The sequence below is a fragment of the Sinocyclocheilus grahami genome, unplaced genomic scaffold (assembly GCF_001515645.1).
Source record: "Sinocyclocheilus grahami isolate Dianchi unplaced genomic scaffold, SAMN03320097.WGS_v1.1 scaffold344.1, whole genome shotgun sequence".
Taxonomy (NCBI): domain Eukaryota; kingdom Metazoa; phylum Chordata; class Actinopteri; order Cypriniformes; family Cyprinidae; genus Sinocyclocheilus; species Sinocyclocheilus grahami.
Genome location: NW_015505523.1, coordinates 3,085,117 through 3,102,956, shown reverse-complemented (window position 1 = coordinate 3,102,956; position 17,840 = coordinate 3,085,117). Strand labels below are relative to the sequence as shown.

General features: G+C 39.1%; 3 protein-coding genes across 3 annotated transcripts in view; all 3 read right to left on the bottom strand.

The window, feature by feature from the left end:
• pcxa (pyruvate carboxylase a) overlaps window positions 1–5,740 on the bottom strand; it is a 153,659-nt gene extending 147,919 nt beyond the window's left edge. The window contains exons 1-3 of the mRNA XM_016228863.1: window positions 5,599–5,740; window positions 4,821–5,005; window positions 2,951–3,116 (exon numbers count right to left, since the gene is read on the bottom strand). Coding sequence (XP_016084349.1) covers window positions 2,951–3,116; window positions 4,821–5,005; window positions 5,599–5,740 — 493 coding nt within the window. The remainder of the gene's footprint in view (window positions 1–2,950; window positions 3,117–4,820; window positions 5,006–5,598) is intronic.
• A 2,200-nt stretch (window positions 5,741–7,940) lies between these two features.
• On the bottom strand, window positions 7,941–10,960 carry calm3b (calmodulin 3b (phosphorylase kinase, delta)). Its single transcript, XM_016228866.1, has 6 exons — window positions 10,585–10,960; window positions 9,747–9,777; window positions 9,522–9,665; window positions 9,333–9,439; window positions 9,090–9,225; window positions 7,941–8,936 (listed from the first exon to the last, which is right to left on the bottom strand). The coding sequence occupies exons 1-6, from the start codon at window positions 10,585–10,587 to the stop codon at window positions 8,908–8,910; spliced, it is 450 nt and encodes a 149-aa protein (XP_016084352.1). The 5' UTR covers window positions 10,588–10,960; the 3' UTR covers window positions 7,941–8,907.
• Window positions 10,961–11,877: 917 nt separating this feature from the next.
• slc3a2b (solute carrier family 3 member 2b) lies at window positions 11,878–16,842 on the bottom strand. The gene is made up of 9 exons (XM_016228865.1): window positions 16,712–16,842; window positions 15,787–16,022; window positions 15,499–15,689; window positions 14,153–14,326; window positions 13,656–13,744; window positions 13,400–13,545; window positions 12,860–13,169; window positions 12,713–12,766; window positions 11,878–12,617 (listed from the first exon to the last, which is right to left on the bottom strand). Exons 2-9 carry the CDS (start codon window positions 15,999–16,001, stop codon window positions 12,282–12,284), a joined length of 1,515 nt encoding a protein of 504 aa, XP_016084351.1. The 5' UTR covers window positions 16,002–16,022; window positions 16,712–16,842; the 3' UTR covers window positions 11,878–12,281.
• Between the last annotated feature and the right edge of the window lie 998 nt (window positions 16,843–17,840).

Here is a 17,840-nt window from a genome sequence, read left to right as displayed (position 1 = left end):
TCTCGCCACAGCATTTCAGTCAGGATGAGCTCTGGACTTTGCCTGGGCTATTCCAACACCCTGATTCTTTTCTTTTCAGCTGTTCTGCTGTAGATTTGCTGGTGTGCTTGTGATCATTGTCCTGTTGCATCACTATTTAGCTATTGGATGGATGGCCTCACATTTGACTCTAGAACACTTTTGTATACAGAGGAGTTCATGGTTCACTCAATGACTGTGCGATGCCCAGGTCCTGTGGCTACAAAACAAGCACAAAAGCATCAGCCCTCCACCAGCATGCTTGCCATTTTGTATGAGGTGTTTGTGCTGATATGATCTTTAGGTTTTCACCAAACGTGGCGCTGTGCATTCTGGCCAAACATGTCCACATCTGTTCAAAAGACATTGTTCTAGAAGTCTTATGGTTTGCTCAGATGCAACTTTGCAAACCTAAACCATGCTGCATTCCTTTTTAGGTAGAAGAGGCTTTCTTCTGCCAACTCTTCCAATCATGCCATACTTGTCCCATATTTTTCTAATTGTACTGTCATGAACTTTATCATTTAACATGTTAACTGCGGTGTAGTTCTTGGGTTGTCTGCCATTTCTCTGAGCCATACACCGTCTGATCTTGGGGTGAATTTGCTGGGATGTCCACTCCTGGGAGGATTGGTGTCTGTTTCGAATGTCTTCCACTTGTGAATAATCTTCCTCACTGTGGAATGATGGACTTCAAATTGTTTGGAAATGGCAGTGTTTCCCTTCCCAGATTGATGGCAGCAACAATTGCTTCTCCAAGATCCTTGCTGATGTCTTTCCTCTTTGGCATTGTGTTAACACACACCTGAAGGCTCCAGACCAGCAAACTGCCAAAACATCTGCTTTTATAGAGGTGCTCATACTTGCTGATGATCAGTTAATCAAAGGCATTTGATTTGCAGTATCAGTCAGTATACTGTGATTGCAGTTGTTAAATAAAAATGTCATTCATATCAATTCACGCATCACCTAATTTCATCGTGACATATAGGCCTGGCCTACAGAAAAGAACATTTATGTTTAATCTATCTAATATTGTGTTGGTCATACTATACAATGATTTATAGCTTGTCTTTGTTGAATAATACAGAACATAAAGTGCGATTTAATGCAATAAATTTTTTTTAAAGCTATCGCAATATTGGCAACAAAAAAAAAAAAAATCGCAATTAGATTATTTTCCAAAATCGTTCAGCCCTACTTGGCAGGTCTTAAAATCTGGAAAATAAAACATCATATGAATAACAACACATGACATATTACACTGTCATTATTTATTTAACAAAAATAAAGCCAAGATTGAAAGCCATGTGTAACAAAGTTAGGACACCCTATGATTCATTGCTTGTAGATCCACTTTTAGCAGCAAAAATAATTCTCTCACATCGTTCTGGAGGAATTTTGGCCCACTCTTCTTTACAACGTTTCTCTAGTTTATTGAGATTTGTGGGCATTTGTTTATGCACAGCTCTCGCCACAGCATTTCAGTCAGGATGAGCTCTGGACTTTGCCTGGGCTATTCCAACACCCTGATTCTTTTCTTTTCAGCTGTTCTGCTGTAGATTTGCTGGTGTGCTTGTGATCATTGTCCTGTTGCATCACCCAACTTTAGCTATTGGATGGATGGCCTCACATTTGACTCTAGAACACTTTTGTATACAGAGGAGTTCATGGTTCGCTCAATGACTGTGCGATGCCCAGGTCCTGTGGCTACAAAACAAGCACAAAAGCATCAGCCCTCCACCAGCATGCTTGCCATTTTGTATGAGGTGTTTGTGCTGATATGATCTTTAGGTTTTCACCAAACGTGGCGCTGTGCATTCTGGCCAAACATGTCCACATCTGTTCAAAAGACATTGTTCTAGAAGTCTTATGGTTTGCTCAGATGCAACTTTGCAAACCTAAACCATGCTGCATTCCTTTTTAGGTAGAAGAGGCTTTCTTCTGCACACTCTTCCAATCATGCCATACTTGTCCCATATTTTTCTAATTGTACTGTCATGAACTTTATCATTTAACATGTTAACTGCGGTGTAGTTCTTGGGTTGTCTGCCATTTCTCTGAGCCATACACCGTCTGATCTTGGGGTGAATTTGCTGGGATGTCCACTCCTGGGAGGATTGGTGTCTGTTTCGAATGTCTTCCACTTGTGAATAATCTTCCTCACTGTGGAATGATGGACTTCAAATTGTTTGGAAATGGCAGTGTTTCCCTTCCCAGATTGATGGCAGCAACAATTGCTTCTCCAAGATCCTTGCTGATGTCTTTCCTCTTTGGCATTGTGTTAACACACACCTGAAGGCTCCAGACCAGCAAACTGCCAAAACATCTGCTTTTATAGAGGTGCTCATACTTGCTGATGATCAGTTAATCAAAGGCATTTGATTTGCAGTGCCTGACTGCTACTTACCATCTTAATTCCTATGTTAACAGTAAGGGTGTCCTAATTTTGTCACACATGGCTTTTCCATTTTGACTTTATTTTTGTTAAATAAATAATGACAGTGTAATGTCAAGTGATGTTGTTCATCTGAGGTTTTATTTTCCCAATTTTAAGACCACAGATATATATGATAGAGACAGAGAGAGAGAGATAGAGAGAGATAGTTCTTTGCCTCAAAGTAATTCCCTCATTAGGACATAGTCTTGTATCTATGATTTGAAGAAAATATTTGAAAATCTGACAAAGATCAAGTTTGAACTGTTGCAATTCATCTCATAGCAAGCTGGTTTGATTCACGTCTTATAATTATTATAATTCCTTCCAAAGACTTTTAAAACCCCTTAGGGAAAAACTACTTCAAAAAGAAAGGCCACTGAAAAAGCAGATGGGTGCTGTTGCACTCTGTTCTGCGACACAACTGTTGATATAATGTGATGAGAGAAGACAGCATGATGTTCCCCCAAGGAGATCAGATGATGAACACTTTACCTGCACTGGTAGCAATGGCACGGGCCTCAACTTTGTCCCCCATCTTGCGCACCACGTCTGGGGTGGGGCCGATAAAACGTACCCCAGCATCCACGCATGCCTGGGCAAAATCTGCTCGTTCTGACAGGAAGCCATAACCTGGGTGGATGGCATCCACGTCATTCTCCTGCCAGGGTCAGATTGCACAACATCACCATTTGCCAGTACAATAATTCTGTTACAATAAATTCCTGTAATACCTATTCAAATGACTATACTGTTACCAAATGACAAAAAAAGACAGATTTAAATATACTACCGTTCAAAAGTCTGGGGTCAGTACAATACAGTTTTTTTCTAATTAAATACTTTTGATCAAAAGTGACAGTAAAGACATTTATATTACTACAAAAGATTTCCATTTCAAATAAATGCTGTTCTGTTGAACTTTCTATTAATCAAAAAACCCTTAAAAAAAATGTTGTAGAAACAGCTCTTTCCATAAGCAGCTAAATGGCTGTAGTGACTCCAAGAATACAGCCCAACTTCCCCGACTGACTGAAATGTTTTTTTTATTGACTTGTATTCAAGGTTAGCCAATTTAGTTCTCCTAAACAAGTCACAACAAGAGGTGTGGAATGTTTCAGGTGCTAAACATGGGTCATCATGGGTCATTCTCTAAGACACATAAGGTATAGTGTTAAACTGACAAGCTGTTAAAGCCATTGATTTATTTATTGATTAAGCCATTGACTGACTGATTGTCCATTGATTGTTGCCTACAGTATTTAATCAGAAAATGAGATGCGGGAGAACGACTGCCAGTCAGCGATTATTTTACGGCTACCATCTCTTCTTGGCATCAGACTCTGAACCCTTTGTCAGAAGGCATAATTATGTGCAATTACTGCTCTTTGCAGGCTTGTTTGTGCTCTATCTGTCCAATCACTGCAGACTGTGTGTGTATTTTACAGGTCACGAGATACTAATCTGCTGTTTTACCACACAAACACTTTCAACAAAAGCTGCAGGTGTTAAAAACATGTGAATACATTCTGCTTTTCAACTCGACACCAAACAGAGTTCTCACGCTGACTCGGGACAACTGTGAGAGAGTTTTGGGCCAGTTGATAAAACCGTCAGTTAATTTAAAAACTTTTAAGCTGAGTGTTGATTATTATATTTTTAAAAATAAATAGTTATTAAATTTAAGTTTGGGTTAAGTTGTTAATTGTAACCTTATATTGTAAAAGGGCTCCCCGTAGTTTAAAGCATAAGCTGAGGTAGATTTTTATCATTAAGAAAATTATAATTATAACTGCATGCATTTAAAGAAAGAGCAACTTCAGTAAACCAGTACACCACTGTCTAATAAAAAAAAAAAAGTTCGTTTTTCACCCTGCTGTACCAAAATCATACTGAACCGTGGTGTTAAAACCGAGGTACGTACCGAACCGTCATATTTGTGTACCGTTACACCCCTAACTTGAATTGTCCGGAAGTAGTGCTGAGGTCCAACTAAAGATATACTGAAGTATATTTGATTGTGCTAAAGTGGAACTATTGCAAGTATACTTTAAGTATCTTGCTTTTAAAGACTGACATTATTCAAAGATTATACAATCCTCATCAATAGTGATATTAAAACACATTTTACGCTTAACATTAAGAAATGTGCATTGTGCACAAGCAGTACTCCAAATAAAGTTCAATTACAATTTTCATATCAGAAAGTCTTGAGTGACATGTCAGTAAATATGTTAATAGATTTGAACTACACTTAGTATGAAACTGGGGGGAGGGGGGCTGTGAAAACTGTTGGCAGGGCATGTAGAAATCTGAATTATGATGCAAAAGATTTATAGAGAACCACTCAGGTGCAAAGTCTGACCTTGGCCACTTTAATGATGTCTGGTATATGCAGGTAGGCTGCTACAGGTGGCAGCCCCTTCCCGATGAGGTAAGCTTCATCTGCCTTTTGTCTGTGCATCTGGCCCGTGTCCTGCTCAGAGTAGACGGCCACCGTGCGGATCCCCAGCTCTGTGCAGGCCCGGAACACCCGGATGGCAATCTCTCCTGCAAAAGGCATTTTATTAAATACAATTCATGAGTATATAATTGATTCATGCCATGTGTTTTTATACCCGAGGACAGAGAGACAGTTAACATACTAGCTTTATTATTTCTGCAACAAAAGTATTCTATTTTTAGAAATGCTTTGACAAGCAATAAGCAGAAATGTATTGTTATTTAAAAATTTAAAAAAGAAGAAAAATTACCCTACCCACCGTGGCTATTTTATGTTGCTATTTTATTAATTGATTTCTTCAGTGTCACATGATCCTTCTGAAATAATTCTAATATGCTGATTTGATGTTTATTATTATTTATTTTGAAAACAGCTGCGCTGCTTAATATTTTTTTAGAAACATTTCAGATTTCTTTTTCTTTTATGAATAGAAGATTCAAGAGAACAATATTACAAGTATTCATTTCTTTTAAAAAAACTGACTACAAACTTTTGTTTTATATGTACGTAATAGTATTTGGAAAAAATTATATATTAAAATATAATTAAATATATACTGAAAAACTAAAAATAGAAATAAAACAAACTAAACTAAAACAAGTTTTTGGGAATGTCATACACATTCTGAACAGTGACACACCTCGGTTGGCCACCATGACCTTTTTGATGGGTTTGTACTCCAGTGTCTGGGATGCGGTATGGGCGGAGCGGCTCATACTCCACACCCTCCTGATGGCCAACAGGCCCAGGGCAGAGCGCTTTCCTCCCACCTGTAGCAGCATCTAGAAGGCAAAAGCAAAAAATAGACCTGTTACAGAAAGCAGGTCATTTAGTCTGCTGTAAGCGATATCTACTGAGTGTTATCTGCATTTCTAAAGAACCAAAGGGATTAGTAGCCTTGCAGAGTCTCACACAGGAGCTGAGATAACAAGAGTCAACACTCAAACTAAAGGGAAAGTGAGGTCAGGGATAAGAATGCATGGGCCAACAAGAGAACAAGCCTGATATAACACAAATGAGTGCTGCAAAATGTGACCACAATCAAATAAACTATCAACAAGCAACTGGGCAAAGACTGGCCTTGACTGCGTGAGAAGATACTCAAGGCTGTCTTTAAAAATGCTGTATTTCAAGCATATCCACATTCTGCAAAACATGAATACGGTCAAGTGGCCACAGGGCCAAACTGAACCAAATACAATATCCTATTGTGATCATATTGCCTGTGGACACAGCTTCAAAGGCCGAGACTGAACACCTGAAACAACAGCAGCACTGATTAAACTCAGTGGGAAACACTGAAGGATCAGAGAGTCTATGAGGCCTCAGGAGACAAAGGCAGAACAGCATATAAACCAGACAATAAAAGGAGTTACAAGTTACAAAATCTAATGAAAGAGCATGACTAAATCAAAAAATGTGATGTGTGCGCTATCAATTGCAAAGTAAAATAGCTCACTTGGCTAATCTACTATGATTCTTTTAGACAACATGGGCGTCCAGAGGAAGCGATTGTGCACCCATACAGGTGTCGTGAGGCAAAACCCAGCGCTGCATCCAGTGTGCTCTTACTTATATTAAAAATAAAACTACTAACTGCAAAGTAACACTCGATGAGAATTTCTAAGTCACTCTGAAATACAACTAAAGTCCTTTAAAACAGCAAAACAATGTTAAATGCATATACTGTAATAAAATGCAACTAACAAAGCCAAATAACATATTATGCTGAATTATGCTTTTTAGACTAAATAAATAAAAAATACAACACTACACATTTAAATCAATAATTTTAAATGCTACAAGTGGATTTATGCAATTTTACAGCAATTTACAATATAAAAATTAATATTATTTTGAAGATTACATTTGAAGTAACAATGAAATGACGTGCATCAGAGTGAAGACTAAAAAAAGTACAATAAGATCAATAAGATGCATTTAGGAAACAGATCATTGTGATGTTTTTATCAGGTGTTTGAACTCTCATTCTGACGGCACCCATTCACTGCAGAGGATCCATTGATGAGCAACATGTTGTGTCTTGAATGAACTGACAACAATTCAAGGTAAGAGTAACACAGGGCCTTCTTTAACAGGCGTGTTTAGACACTTCTGAGGAGGAATCATAACTGACAAGTCTCACAAAACAAGAATTACCTTCATTCTCAAATCAACCTTTGACTTTACACTTCCTGCACCATTCAGAAAATCAAATTACTTTATTTCTTTTTTTAGCTCATATAAAAAAAAAAAAACAAAAAAAACAGCATATAAAGGTCATAAAAAAAAAACACAACAGTAGAATAAATTAAGAACTGGGGCAGAAGATTCAATACTACCACCATAATATATGTGATTCTACCATTAAGAGCTGTTTGTTTAACCTTGGTCTATCCAGTTACAAAAAAATGGATTTCATTCAAAGCGCCTGCATTTGCAGGTTTCATGGCAGCAGTTGCTGCACCAACATGGCAGACACAGTCTAACTGGATGACAAGCATTACGCACCATCCCAATTGTCACTGTGCATGGACCACAACTACAGGACCATGGAAGAGGAGAACATGCTGTTGTTATTATGAGAAAAGATTCTAAAAAGATCATAAAATGCAGGTGCTTTTGATGTATACAAATATATTGAACAGCCTGCAGGAAGAACCAGCACACAGCTTAAGATTGAATATTTTTCCCTTAACAGAAATGGTCCACAGAGTGAAGCATCAAAACATAAGACTGTATATTTAGGTGAAAACTATTCTACATCTTCAGTACAAACTCCACACTAATAGAGCTCAAACCAAACATTAAACCTATCTACACCAGTCTAGAACAAATAGGTGGCATTTGCTTTGCGGTAGTGAAATTAGTGAGGAAATGCAATTTGGAAAGAAGGTCAAAGCCTTTCCACCATGTTTCTCTCAAGGAATACAAAAAGGGGCAAAACAAGCAAACTAACTGAAAATAATAAGCATCAAAACATAAGACTGTATATTTAGGTGAAAACTATTCTACATCTTCAGTACAAACTCCACACTAATAGAGCTCAAACCAAACATTAAACCTTTCTACACCAGTCTAGAACAAATAGGTGGCATTTGCTTTGCGGTAGTGAAATTAGTGAGGAAATGCAATTTGGAAAGAAGGTCAAAGCCTTTCCACCATGTTTCTCTCAAGGAATACAAAAAGGGGCAAAACAAGCAAACTAACTGAAAATAATTGGTCCCCAATTAACCATTTCCGGGATTATTCTACACAGGTTTATCTAATTTTCTTTTTATCTTACATGTTAGTTATGCGGTTCCTAAAGAACAAGCCCTATACCAAAACGTAAACTGTACTGCGTGGCTCGACTTTAAATCCAAACTACAAGCACTCGCTCAGACACACAGATCTACACTTACAAAAACAATCACACTATGACATGGAAGTTTGAGCCATTTTGTTATATAAAGCCCCTGATTATCCATGAATGGTTATCCACCATACAGTTCTAAGACCACTGAGCAGAGGTTGCATGAGAAACATGCAATTAAATGAGAACTAGCAAGTTAGAAAAAGAGGCAAGCTGGGAAGAAAAAAAAAAAACACAAAAACATGCCAAACATAAAGCATGCATTGCTCTTGTCCATATAGTATGTCACAATCTTTAAAATATTGATACATGTGTTACACTGCTGTTATCATCACCATCATATATGCAAGATTTAAAATGTGTTGTGCATGTAAATATTTTCTTCCAAAGAAAACCAGATAATGTAGGGAAAAAGCTGACAGGAGATCATGTTGGAAAAACAAGCAGAGCAGACGACTGATCAAACTAAGGGAAAGTGGAGGAGAGCAAAACTAAATGGAGAGTAAGAGATTGGGTTGTGAATGCTTGTTGAAGGTTGACAGTGAGAGTGCTGCCCACTGTTTGGTCTGTTGTGCTCCTTTTGGTTTCCAGTTTTTACTTTGCTGTCATCATCTGGACAAACTCTGTGGGGGGAAATAAAATGAATGAGATCAACGTGCCAATCTTCACAAACTGACTTTCATAATTATACTGCAGGCTTGGCGTTTATTCAGACAAAAATCCACTTACATATAAAAATACCACAATGCACCAATGACATTAATATATGGAAATACCTTCATAGTTGACCTGGCCGTCACCATCAATATCTGCCTCCCGGATCATCTCATCCACTTCCTCGTCTGTAAGCTTCTCCCCCAGATTTGTCATGACATGACGCAACTCTGCTGCACTGATATAACCATTTCCATCCTGTAAAGCATTAGTCATTGAAAGAGATAAACATTCTTTCCACAGTTGTTTTTTTCTAAAGAAATATCTTCAATACGAGGCATTTATAAGCGAGTACACTTCACTACCTTATCGAAAACTCTGAATGCTTCTCTGATCTCCTCCTCGCTATCCGTGTCCTTCATCTTCCTGGCCATCATAGTAAGGAACTCTGGGAAATCAATTGTTCCATTGCCTGAAGGGGGGAAAAGCCAACAGATTTAGAAAAAGAGAAGAGCTATTCTAACATGGCATTATTTGTGGAAGGGCTTCCTCACCATCCGCATCAACTTCATTGATCATATCCTGAAGCTCTGCCTCTGTGGGATTCTGGCCCAAAGACCGCATGACAGTCCCTAACTCTTTAGTAGTGATGGTGCCATCACCGTCTTTGTCAAATAAGGAGAAGGCCTCCTTGAATTCTGAAAAGCAATTGAAATAATTTATTGCACACCATTGAAATTGCTGATTTGAGGTTTGAAGCAAAGGTTAATCTTCCATACCAGCAATCTGCTCCTCTGTTAGCTGATCAGCCTATAAGAAGGACACAAGAAGAAAATTATTTTAATAGCACTGAGATATTCTCAAACGATTCCATTCCGTCTGAACTTGCTTAACTGTATTTATTGCGCGTTAAATTGAACGGAACGTGTTTAACACCTGATACCTTGTGTTTTACAAGTTTGTTGTCATTCACGAGGCGTTCTGAATTAACGTTAAGACAAATACAAAACGCGTTCACAGCAGACAATACAGCTGTATTTGACCACATTAACATGTGTATTGTTTTTATTGGTCTATAATGTGGTTTACAGTTAACTTACTTAAAGGCCATCTGAATGGATTAGTGCGCATGCTGTGGGGAACTACAAGCATGTTGTGACCGATCAGATATATTAGAAAAAGCAGGGCTATTTTGGCACAAGGGACGCTACGGGTTTGTCTAATGTAAACGAGGGCGATCTTTACATCTGCCTGCTGACGCCGACATGAGGCGAGCTAGCAACAGGGAACCAGTCAAGGATGTGCTTGTATAGCGCATTTTCTGCTGTAAACACCTCACGCCCATTTGCGATTAGAGAAAGCGCTGCAAAACGTCCCACAGAAAGCTTAAAGCTGTTTATTCCACAGTCAGAAAAATGAAAACTGTGTAACCCGCTGAAGTGACGTTAGCCCGGGAGCTCGCGCGCTTTCAATAGAATGACGGTTAGCTCGCGAGGAGCTAAGCTAACAGTAACGTTAGCCCATTCACACCTATCACCTCGCCAAGGAGGCTCAGCCATTTTTGTAGCTACGCTGCACTTTGGCTATTAGGATAAAGAGTTATAAAGGCTTACTTACCATTGTACTTTAGTGTGAACTACGTTAGTTTGCACGTAGAGGAAATAAACGGAATCCCAAGCGTTTGCTTTCCACCCGTGCGATTGTCAAGCACTATCTTCTGCTGCTGTGCGCCCAAATTTCGATATCACTACGCCTTGGTACTTCGGTCCAAAGTGGGACGTCGCACTCCTTGACAACAAACCTGTTACTATGGTCTTCCTCCGCCACGTAGTCGAAATGTTCGAACTCTAAATTGCGCAGTGAAACTGTCCCGATATATAATATAGATATATATATAACCGATATATTATACGGCGTTGTTTATCGACTGTAAGTTTCTATTTTATGATAATTCTTTTCAAAAGCCATAGCATACAACGGTGGCTTTCAGGTTTGAATGGATGGTCCGGAGAGTTTATATATAGAAGTCTGATAGCATTCGTCAGCTGACCTAGGAAGTGTCTTTTGATTGGTTGACAGCCACCTGCAATGCGTCAGGGAGTCCTCGAAGAGAGCAGTTCTTAAAGAGACAGACGCAGGAAACCGACTAGTGCAGTAAGTGCATATAGTGCTACAGATGCAACACTGGCAGCAGTTCAGAGAAAGAGTCTGCTGTTGGTATTCCGTCCTTTTTATGGTCAATACATTGATTTTGAATATGTTATTTAGAGAAATAAAGTGCGTTTAACTTAAAAACACCCTTAGGTTAGACTAATGCGCCATGGTTGAATTTTAATAATTCAACCATGGCGCATTGCCTAAAAGTAGAGGTTCTTGGTCAGGTTTGTGGTCCCAAATGGGTAATTGACCTAGAAAAGTTTGAGTTGTGAAAAGGTAGAGGACACAAGGAGGAAACTCATTCATCAGAAAGACTTCAAACATGCATCTATTTAAGGTTTTACTTCCTTTTAGATCTAAACTGTACAAAGAATATTCTTCATCAAGACAAGTTTTGTTTCTTGTGATTAGGTCCGTTCTTTCAGACCTCATACATACTTGACACAATTTCCCTCATCACTCTTAGGCACTGAGCCGATCTCAGTAGGGGTTCATAAATCTGTAATGAGTTAAAATAGCCAGGTGAGACGGAGCTCTCCAGATGCATAATGAATAGCTCTAAATAAAGAAGTCATCAGTAGAGACACCTGATATCATGCTATGCTGGAGACAATGAGAGGTGCTCCATTTTATGGCTGTAGATTTTAATAATTCAACCATGTCTTTGTTACATCTCATTATGCTGGCAACACATATGAAAATAGACGAGGGAACCCCACCTGAATAAATTCAATGACAAAAACAACAAAGAGGAACTGCTCCACTTAATTTATTGTCCACAGCTTTCATTTTCATGCATCTTTTTCCATTACATAGAAGGAACAGCAATTTAGGTTTTCAACATTTTTAGTGTGCAGAATTGCAGTACATTTAAAAAAAATAAATAAATAAAAAATAAAAAAAAAAGGTTTAAAATAAAAACCAATCTTTTTTCTTCCTATGGAATGTATTCCAAGTAACATCAAAAAATAACACTACCAGCTTAAAGTTCAGTTTAGTAGTCATGCAGTGCATGTAACCGTACAATCTGATGATATATACCAGTGCTTTTGTACTAAAAAAAAAAAATCAATTAATATTGTAACAGATTGGCCAATCAAACACTTGTGCATGTAAAAGCAACATCCTCACACTAACTGTGAGTTTACAATGTGTCTTTAGGTAGTGTAAGGAAACGTCAGTATTATACCTTGTTCTGGCTTCACCTCTAATTGTGCAAGGTTAAGCACATTACCATCTTTATCATCAGTAGTACTGAACACTACTGTAGCATGTTCAGGAATCTCAGCATGCTTCAGCTGAAGAGTGACAGTTTCTGTCGAGTGCCAGTTGAGTGCAATAAGGTAGCGTTCATTCTGGTCCCAGCTTCGCACATAGGCCATGGCGGAGGTAGAGTTGAACAAAGGCAAGTATTCTCCATGCTGCAAAGAGCGCTCTTTTGATCTTTTTTCACTCACAGACTTGAAGAACTTATGGAAAGTGGTCGTTTCACCCTATAAAATAAATGCATGAAAATGTAACTAAAGCTGGTCACAACACTGAATAGGGTCACTTTGGAGATTCAGCACTGTGTGCACATGCTCCTTACCTCTGTCATATTTTGTTTAGAGTCACCCCATACCATGATCGGATTTTTGGTCACCTAAATGGAAAGATAACAACATTTTAGGATCTGCTCCAGGAAAACACCTGGATCTGTCTGAATTCTCTTGATAAAAATCTTCAGTTTACTCACCTCATCTTGCAGTCCAATCTCATCCCCATAATTAAACACCGGTGTGCCTGGCAGAGTGAGCAGCAGCAGCTGATTCAACTTGACTTTGGCAAGCCCCACCAATGAAGCCAGGTGTCCAGCAATACGCCCACCTATGTTCCAAGCCAGTCTGGTCTGACTGTAAGTGGAATACAAGCGATCAACAGTATTGGCAACGTCCAGAGCAGATATGGATCTTAAAGCACCAGTGAGGAGCAGGTCCACACCAGTTTTGTTCAACACAGCAACAATGTCATCAGGAGAGGACTGATCCGTAACACCAATTAAGACCCTGGAAGGAAATAAGTCAGTTTTTAATAGAAGTATTAAGCACCATATGGAGCTGTTTGGTTGGCAACACAATCTCAAACTAAGAAACAGCCCACTCATGTCCCCTTGACTGAAGTTCAGTTTGTAAAAATTCCTACCAACCACCACAAGGTGGCTCCTTTACCTCACAAAAGAGTGAATGTGCACTAAAAATCTAATTTAAGACTAAAAGTTCAACTATCGATTGCTCACTTTTTCGTTTTTCCCTCTGATTCCGTTTGGTTGTGGATAAGGACTCTGACATCCTCCCAAAGGGTCGGGGCTGCAGTGGACACTTTCTCAACACCGTAGAAGAGGAATCCATCTACACCTTCTTTTAGCCAATGCACCAGAGCAGACTGAAAAGGCAAAAGTCACAATTATTACTCTGAAAACGCAAGTACACATCAAGTTCAAGTGACAACGCAGATTGAGAAAGTCAAGCAATTATCTAGATCTATTGTCATACCTCCAGTTTGACCACAGTGCTGACAGCATCGGCAAACCAGGGCTCTTTGCCTTTATAGTTAGGGGTCAGGTCCAAAACAACAGAGATACCTAGAAGTCAACATAAAAATACAATTAACTGAAAAACGAATAAATATATATAAGTATACACTGCCTGGATCATTGGATCATTATTGTAGTAATTCATAATTAATGTTGAGCCTGATGAATCTTGGAATATATGGACATGGGTACGTCTTCTGACATAGTTGTTTGAGAAATAAAATGTGACACACTGCATCAGTTAGTGTTAAAATAATCGTTACCAAACATACAGTATGCCAGAAACATATTAATCACCGATTAATAATGATTCAACCCTAAAATCTTAGTATTTGCTTATTTAAATCCAGACAGCAACATTTTGGCCAGGCAGTGTATATGGAAGTCATTTTAAATAAAACATCAAGATAACAGAAGTAGCAAATGCTTCATTTTATAATGCAAACTATAGCTCACCTCTCTTGTGTGCAGCCTTAATGACTTCTTGAAACTGTGTCAGATCACCAGCCTCTTCAGCAATCTCAGTCAATTTCAGTTTCTCAGGCTCATCAGCACTGGACACATGGATCGGGCCAATGATCAGACCCTTCATCTTCAACTCATCTATCGCCTTAACCTTTTCAGCCACACCTGAGGGGTAACCAAAAGTCAGAGTGAAATAAATATGCAGCATTGCAAAATATTAAAGACAATAAGGGAATAAATATGGAAGGTTTCAAATAACAGACCACATCCATGTTAATACGGATGTCACTGTACCTCAAATTATTCATTAAAGGGGTCATATGATGCTTTTTTAAAGATCATTATTTTGTGTATTTGGTGTAGCAGAATATGTTGACATGGTTTAATGTTAAAAAAAAACATTATTTTTCAAATACTGTACATTATTGTAGGTCCTCTATGCCCCGCCTCTCTCAAACGCTTCGTTTTCTACAAAGTCCCTCCTTCCGACAAGCGCAGTCTGCTCTGATTGGCCAGCTGACCCAGTGCATTGTGATTGGCCGAACACCACAAGCACTCATCGGAAATGTAACACCCCTTACCATAATCACCAGCTTCATCTTTCAAAATAAATGTAAAGACAGAGCCCGAAAGGGGAACAGAGTCTGCTGTTCTGTTGTAAGTAATCTTAAAGATTCCTAAATGCATCTACTTTCGGAAGGCCAAATAAAGTGCTTTTGCTTTCGCCTAGAAACACACAGCGTCTCCCTGACATGCTGCTTCAACACTAACTGCGGTTACTGAAACCACGCCTTCTTTCTTTGCGTGCACATTTGGGCGGCATTATGCTAATATTTCCACATAGTGAGGTAGATATGTGGGGGCGTGTTAGAACGAGCCATTTTAGGGGGGAGTGGCAGAGTCTTAACTTTGATAAAGAATATCTCTTTGGTTTTGAGACTTTAGTCTTTGCAACTTCAGGGATCTTATCTATGCACAATCAGCTTGTAACACTCCAAAGAGAAAGGAAAACTTGAAATCGCATCATATGACCCCTTTAAAAGACATTCTACCACTCTTCCTTTAAAATCATTTATGCTATTCCATTAATATAGTTCACAGACTGATAAATGCGCTGAGCAAACAGGATGGCATGCAAGCGAATAAGGGAGGAAACCAGACTTGTTGATTCAACAGCATAAAGACAGAGCAATTAATGCGTTTCAACATGTTCAAAGCCGGTCATCCGCCTTTAATCCCTAAACTGACCCATCCCTGTGATCCATTAACACTCCCTCCTCCCCACAAGATCTATTTTGGTTGCTTGGATGCTGGCCCATAGAGTCGTCTGTTTTTACCTATCAACTTTGAAGACTCCGTAAAGGAGTTCACATCTCCAATCTGGTACAGAGGTCCATAGTTCCACCAGTTCATCTCAGGGAGGGGCTTGCATCGAGGAGCTTGAATAATGATGGCAATCGCACCAGCTAGCATGCCCAGCCAACCAAGCCAGAACAGGATCAGAAGTGCCCAACGAACTTTAACCCACCTATTCACAAAAAGACAACAGCAATTAAATCATCAGAGTACCTGCAAATGTCAAAATCCACACCAAGAGCTAACTGAAAGGAAATGGGGCTCCGTACCCTGTTGTTCCAGCTACTTTCATGAGCTCTTCTTTAGTTAACCCAGTGAATTTGCTCTCCTCTTCCGGAATCTTCACCTTTACAATGCCATTCTTCTCGGATACAGGCGAGATACCATAATTATTTGCAGCCTCCCCCTCTGTCATGGGCTGCTTCTCCTGCTCCACCTCATTGAGCGCCACATCTTTCATATCCACTTCAGTACCGTTGCTCATTTTGTCCGTTTGTCAAATGTCCTGAAAAGAAAATGAATTAGATTAGCTGCAAGCACGGAACTGTCGTCACGGCACCAGGAAGTACAGGTTTGACGTCATGGGCTGCCAGGAAAGATACACGGAAGGTTGCGTCACCTAAAATCGTTCACAAGGAGATGACTATTTAAATTTTTTTTTAAAAAGTTACGACAGATGTACTAATACCCAAAATAACACGAGTATACAAGATGCTTTTGGCCTTCTAGAAAGATTTTGGCTGTTAGAAAGACAACAGTTAATCCAGTTTAAACCTTCAGCGACCGTAGACATAGCAGCCAAATGCCGGGTGCCAGATCACCAGACCTATCCTCATCGAATCTATTTTTTAAAATACCTGTTCTATTTTTGATGTAGGCACAATGTAACGTTTAAAATAATTAATTGTATAACGCGATCCATTCGTTTAAACCGCTAACGTAGTTTTGAAAGCACCTTTTTAACGTTGATGTATGGTAGCGCGACCTTTTGTAAACCGGAGTGGTCCATTCAGCCTCAATTAACAGCAGTTAACGAGTCATAAACAAGTTCAATAAAAAAACATACCAATGTAAAAGTGCTTCTAAATATGAATAAACATAAAAGGTACGACTCGTGGTACTCGCACATATCAAGAACACCGGCAAATTGGACAACTAACGTTACATTTTAAAATTATTTGAAACAAGACCGACCTGGAATACTGCACTGGAATAATGAGGGAATCTTCGTTCATTTATCTGTGATAAATGACAAATATTCGGTGATTTCGGCCGTGTCTGTATTCACAGGGATACTCAAGCTTTTATAGAGCAAAAAGAGGATCTGAGCAAGTATCTCCGCCCACATTTAAGGTGGCAGCACAAAACCTGTTTTCAAGCGAATACCCTACTACATTTTCGCGATTCGATTCTTTTGAACAATTCGTTTTTAAATAACCTTTTTTTGCATCGTGATGAAACTATCGTGATGTAATTGGCTCGCAAACACATTTCCAGTATGTTTTATTTGTATTGTCTGCTACATTTATGGTTTAAGTTTAATTAAAATTAAAAGTTTAAGTAAAAAATATCTTCGCTCCATCCGTCAAATCCCTGTTTTTATACAGTCTATGGTCAAATCCTATGTTTACCCGCGAAAGATCTGATTCAAAAGAACGATTCGCTCAGGAATCACCAGGACGTGAATCGAGTGATTCAGTGCTAGCTTAATCAGTTACTCTTTTTGTCAGTTACGGGAAATGATTCCGCTTTAATGAGTAATACAGATTTAGTAGATTAAATACAACCAGAAGCAATTATTTATTTTCTCTATGGCCTGTATAAAGAAAACAAACAAATTAAGGGTTTGTTGACCTGCATTCTAGACAGACAATCCAGTTTTGTGGCATTTAAAGGGGTCATATGATGCGATTTCAATTTTTCCTTTCTCTTTGGAGTGTTTTGGCCGCGCCGTTCTCAAGCCCGCGCCTCTGCTCACTCTAACCCGCCGGCCATTCCTCACACTAGCTCCCGGTCTCTGCTCACTGTAGGCCGCGGTGTGTGACGCTGTTTCGTTGTGAAAGCGAAACTACTTTGTTTGGCCTTCCAAAAATGGACACGACTAGAAATCAGTGGTTAAGTTGTATTTACAACACTGTTCCAGAACACTTCAACCCAAATATTCGGATGTGTGCAGCACATTTTATGGAGGACTGTTTCCTGATCCTGGGAGAGTAGACTACAATGCCGGCTGTTCTGACTCACAGTCTGTAAGTACGTTTTTTATATTTAAAGAATTTGCCACTGATGATTCAAACGCGAGTTTTGAGCAGTGTAGAGTAGC

Excerpts from the sequence above, each read along its gene's own strand:
- slc3a2b (XM_016228865.1), bottom strand. The coding sequence starts at position 16,001 with ATGAGCAACGGTACTGAAGTGGATATGAAAGATGTGGCGCTCAATGAG. Across the intron at positions 13,745-14,152 it reads TAAGGCTGCACACAAGAGAG|GTATCTCTGTTGTTTTGGAC; the intron begins GTGAGCTATAGT and ends GTTGACTTCTAG. Across the intron at positions 13,546-13,655 it reads GCACTGTGGTCAAACTGGAG|TCTGCTCTGGTGCATTGGCT; the intron begins GTATGACAATAG and ends TTGCCTTTTCAG.
- calm3b (XM_016228866.1), bottom strand. Across the intron at positions 9,666-9,746 it reads AACAGAGGAGCAGATTGCTG|AATTCAAGGAGGCCTTCTCC; the intron begins GTATGGAAGATT and ends ATTGCTTTTCAG. Across the intron at positions 9,440-9,521 it reads CAATGAAGTTGATGCGGATG|GCAATGGAACAATTGATTTC; the intron begins GTGAGGAAGCCC and ends TCCCCCCTTCAG.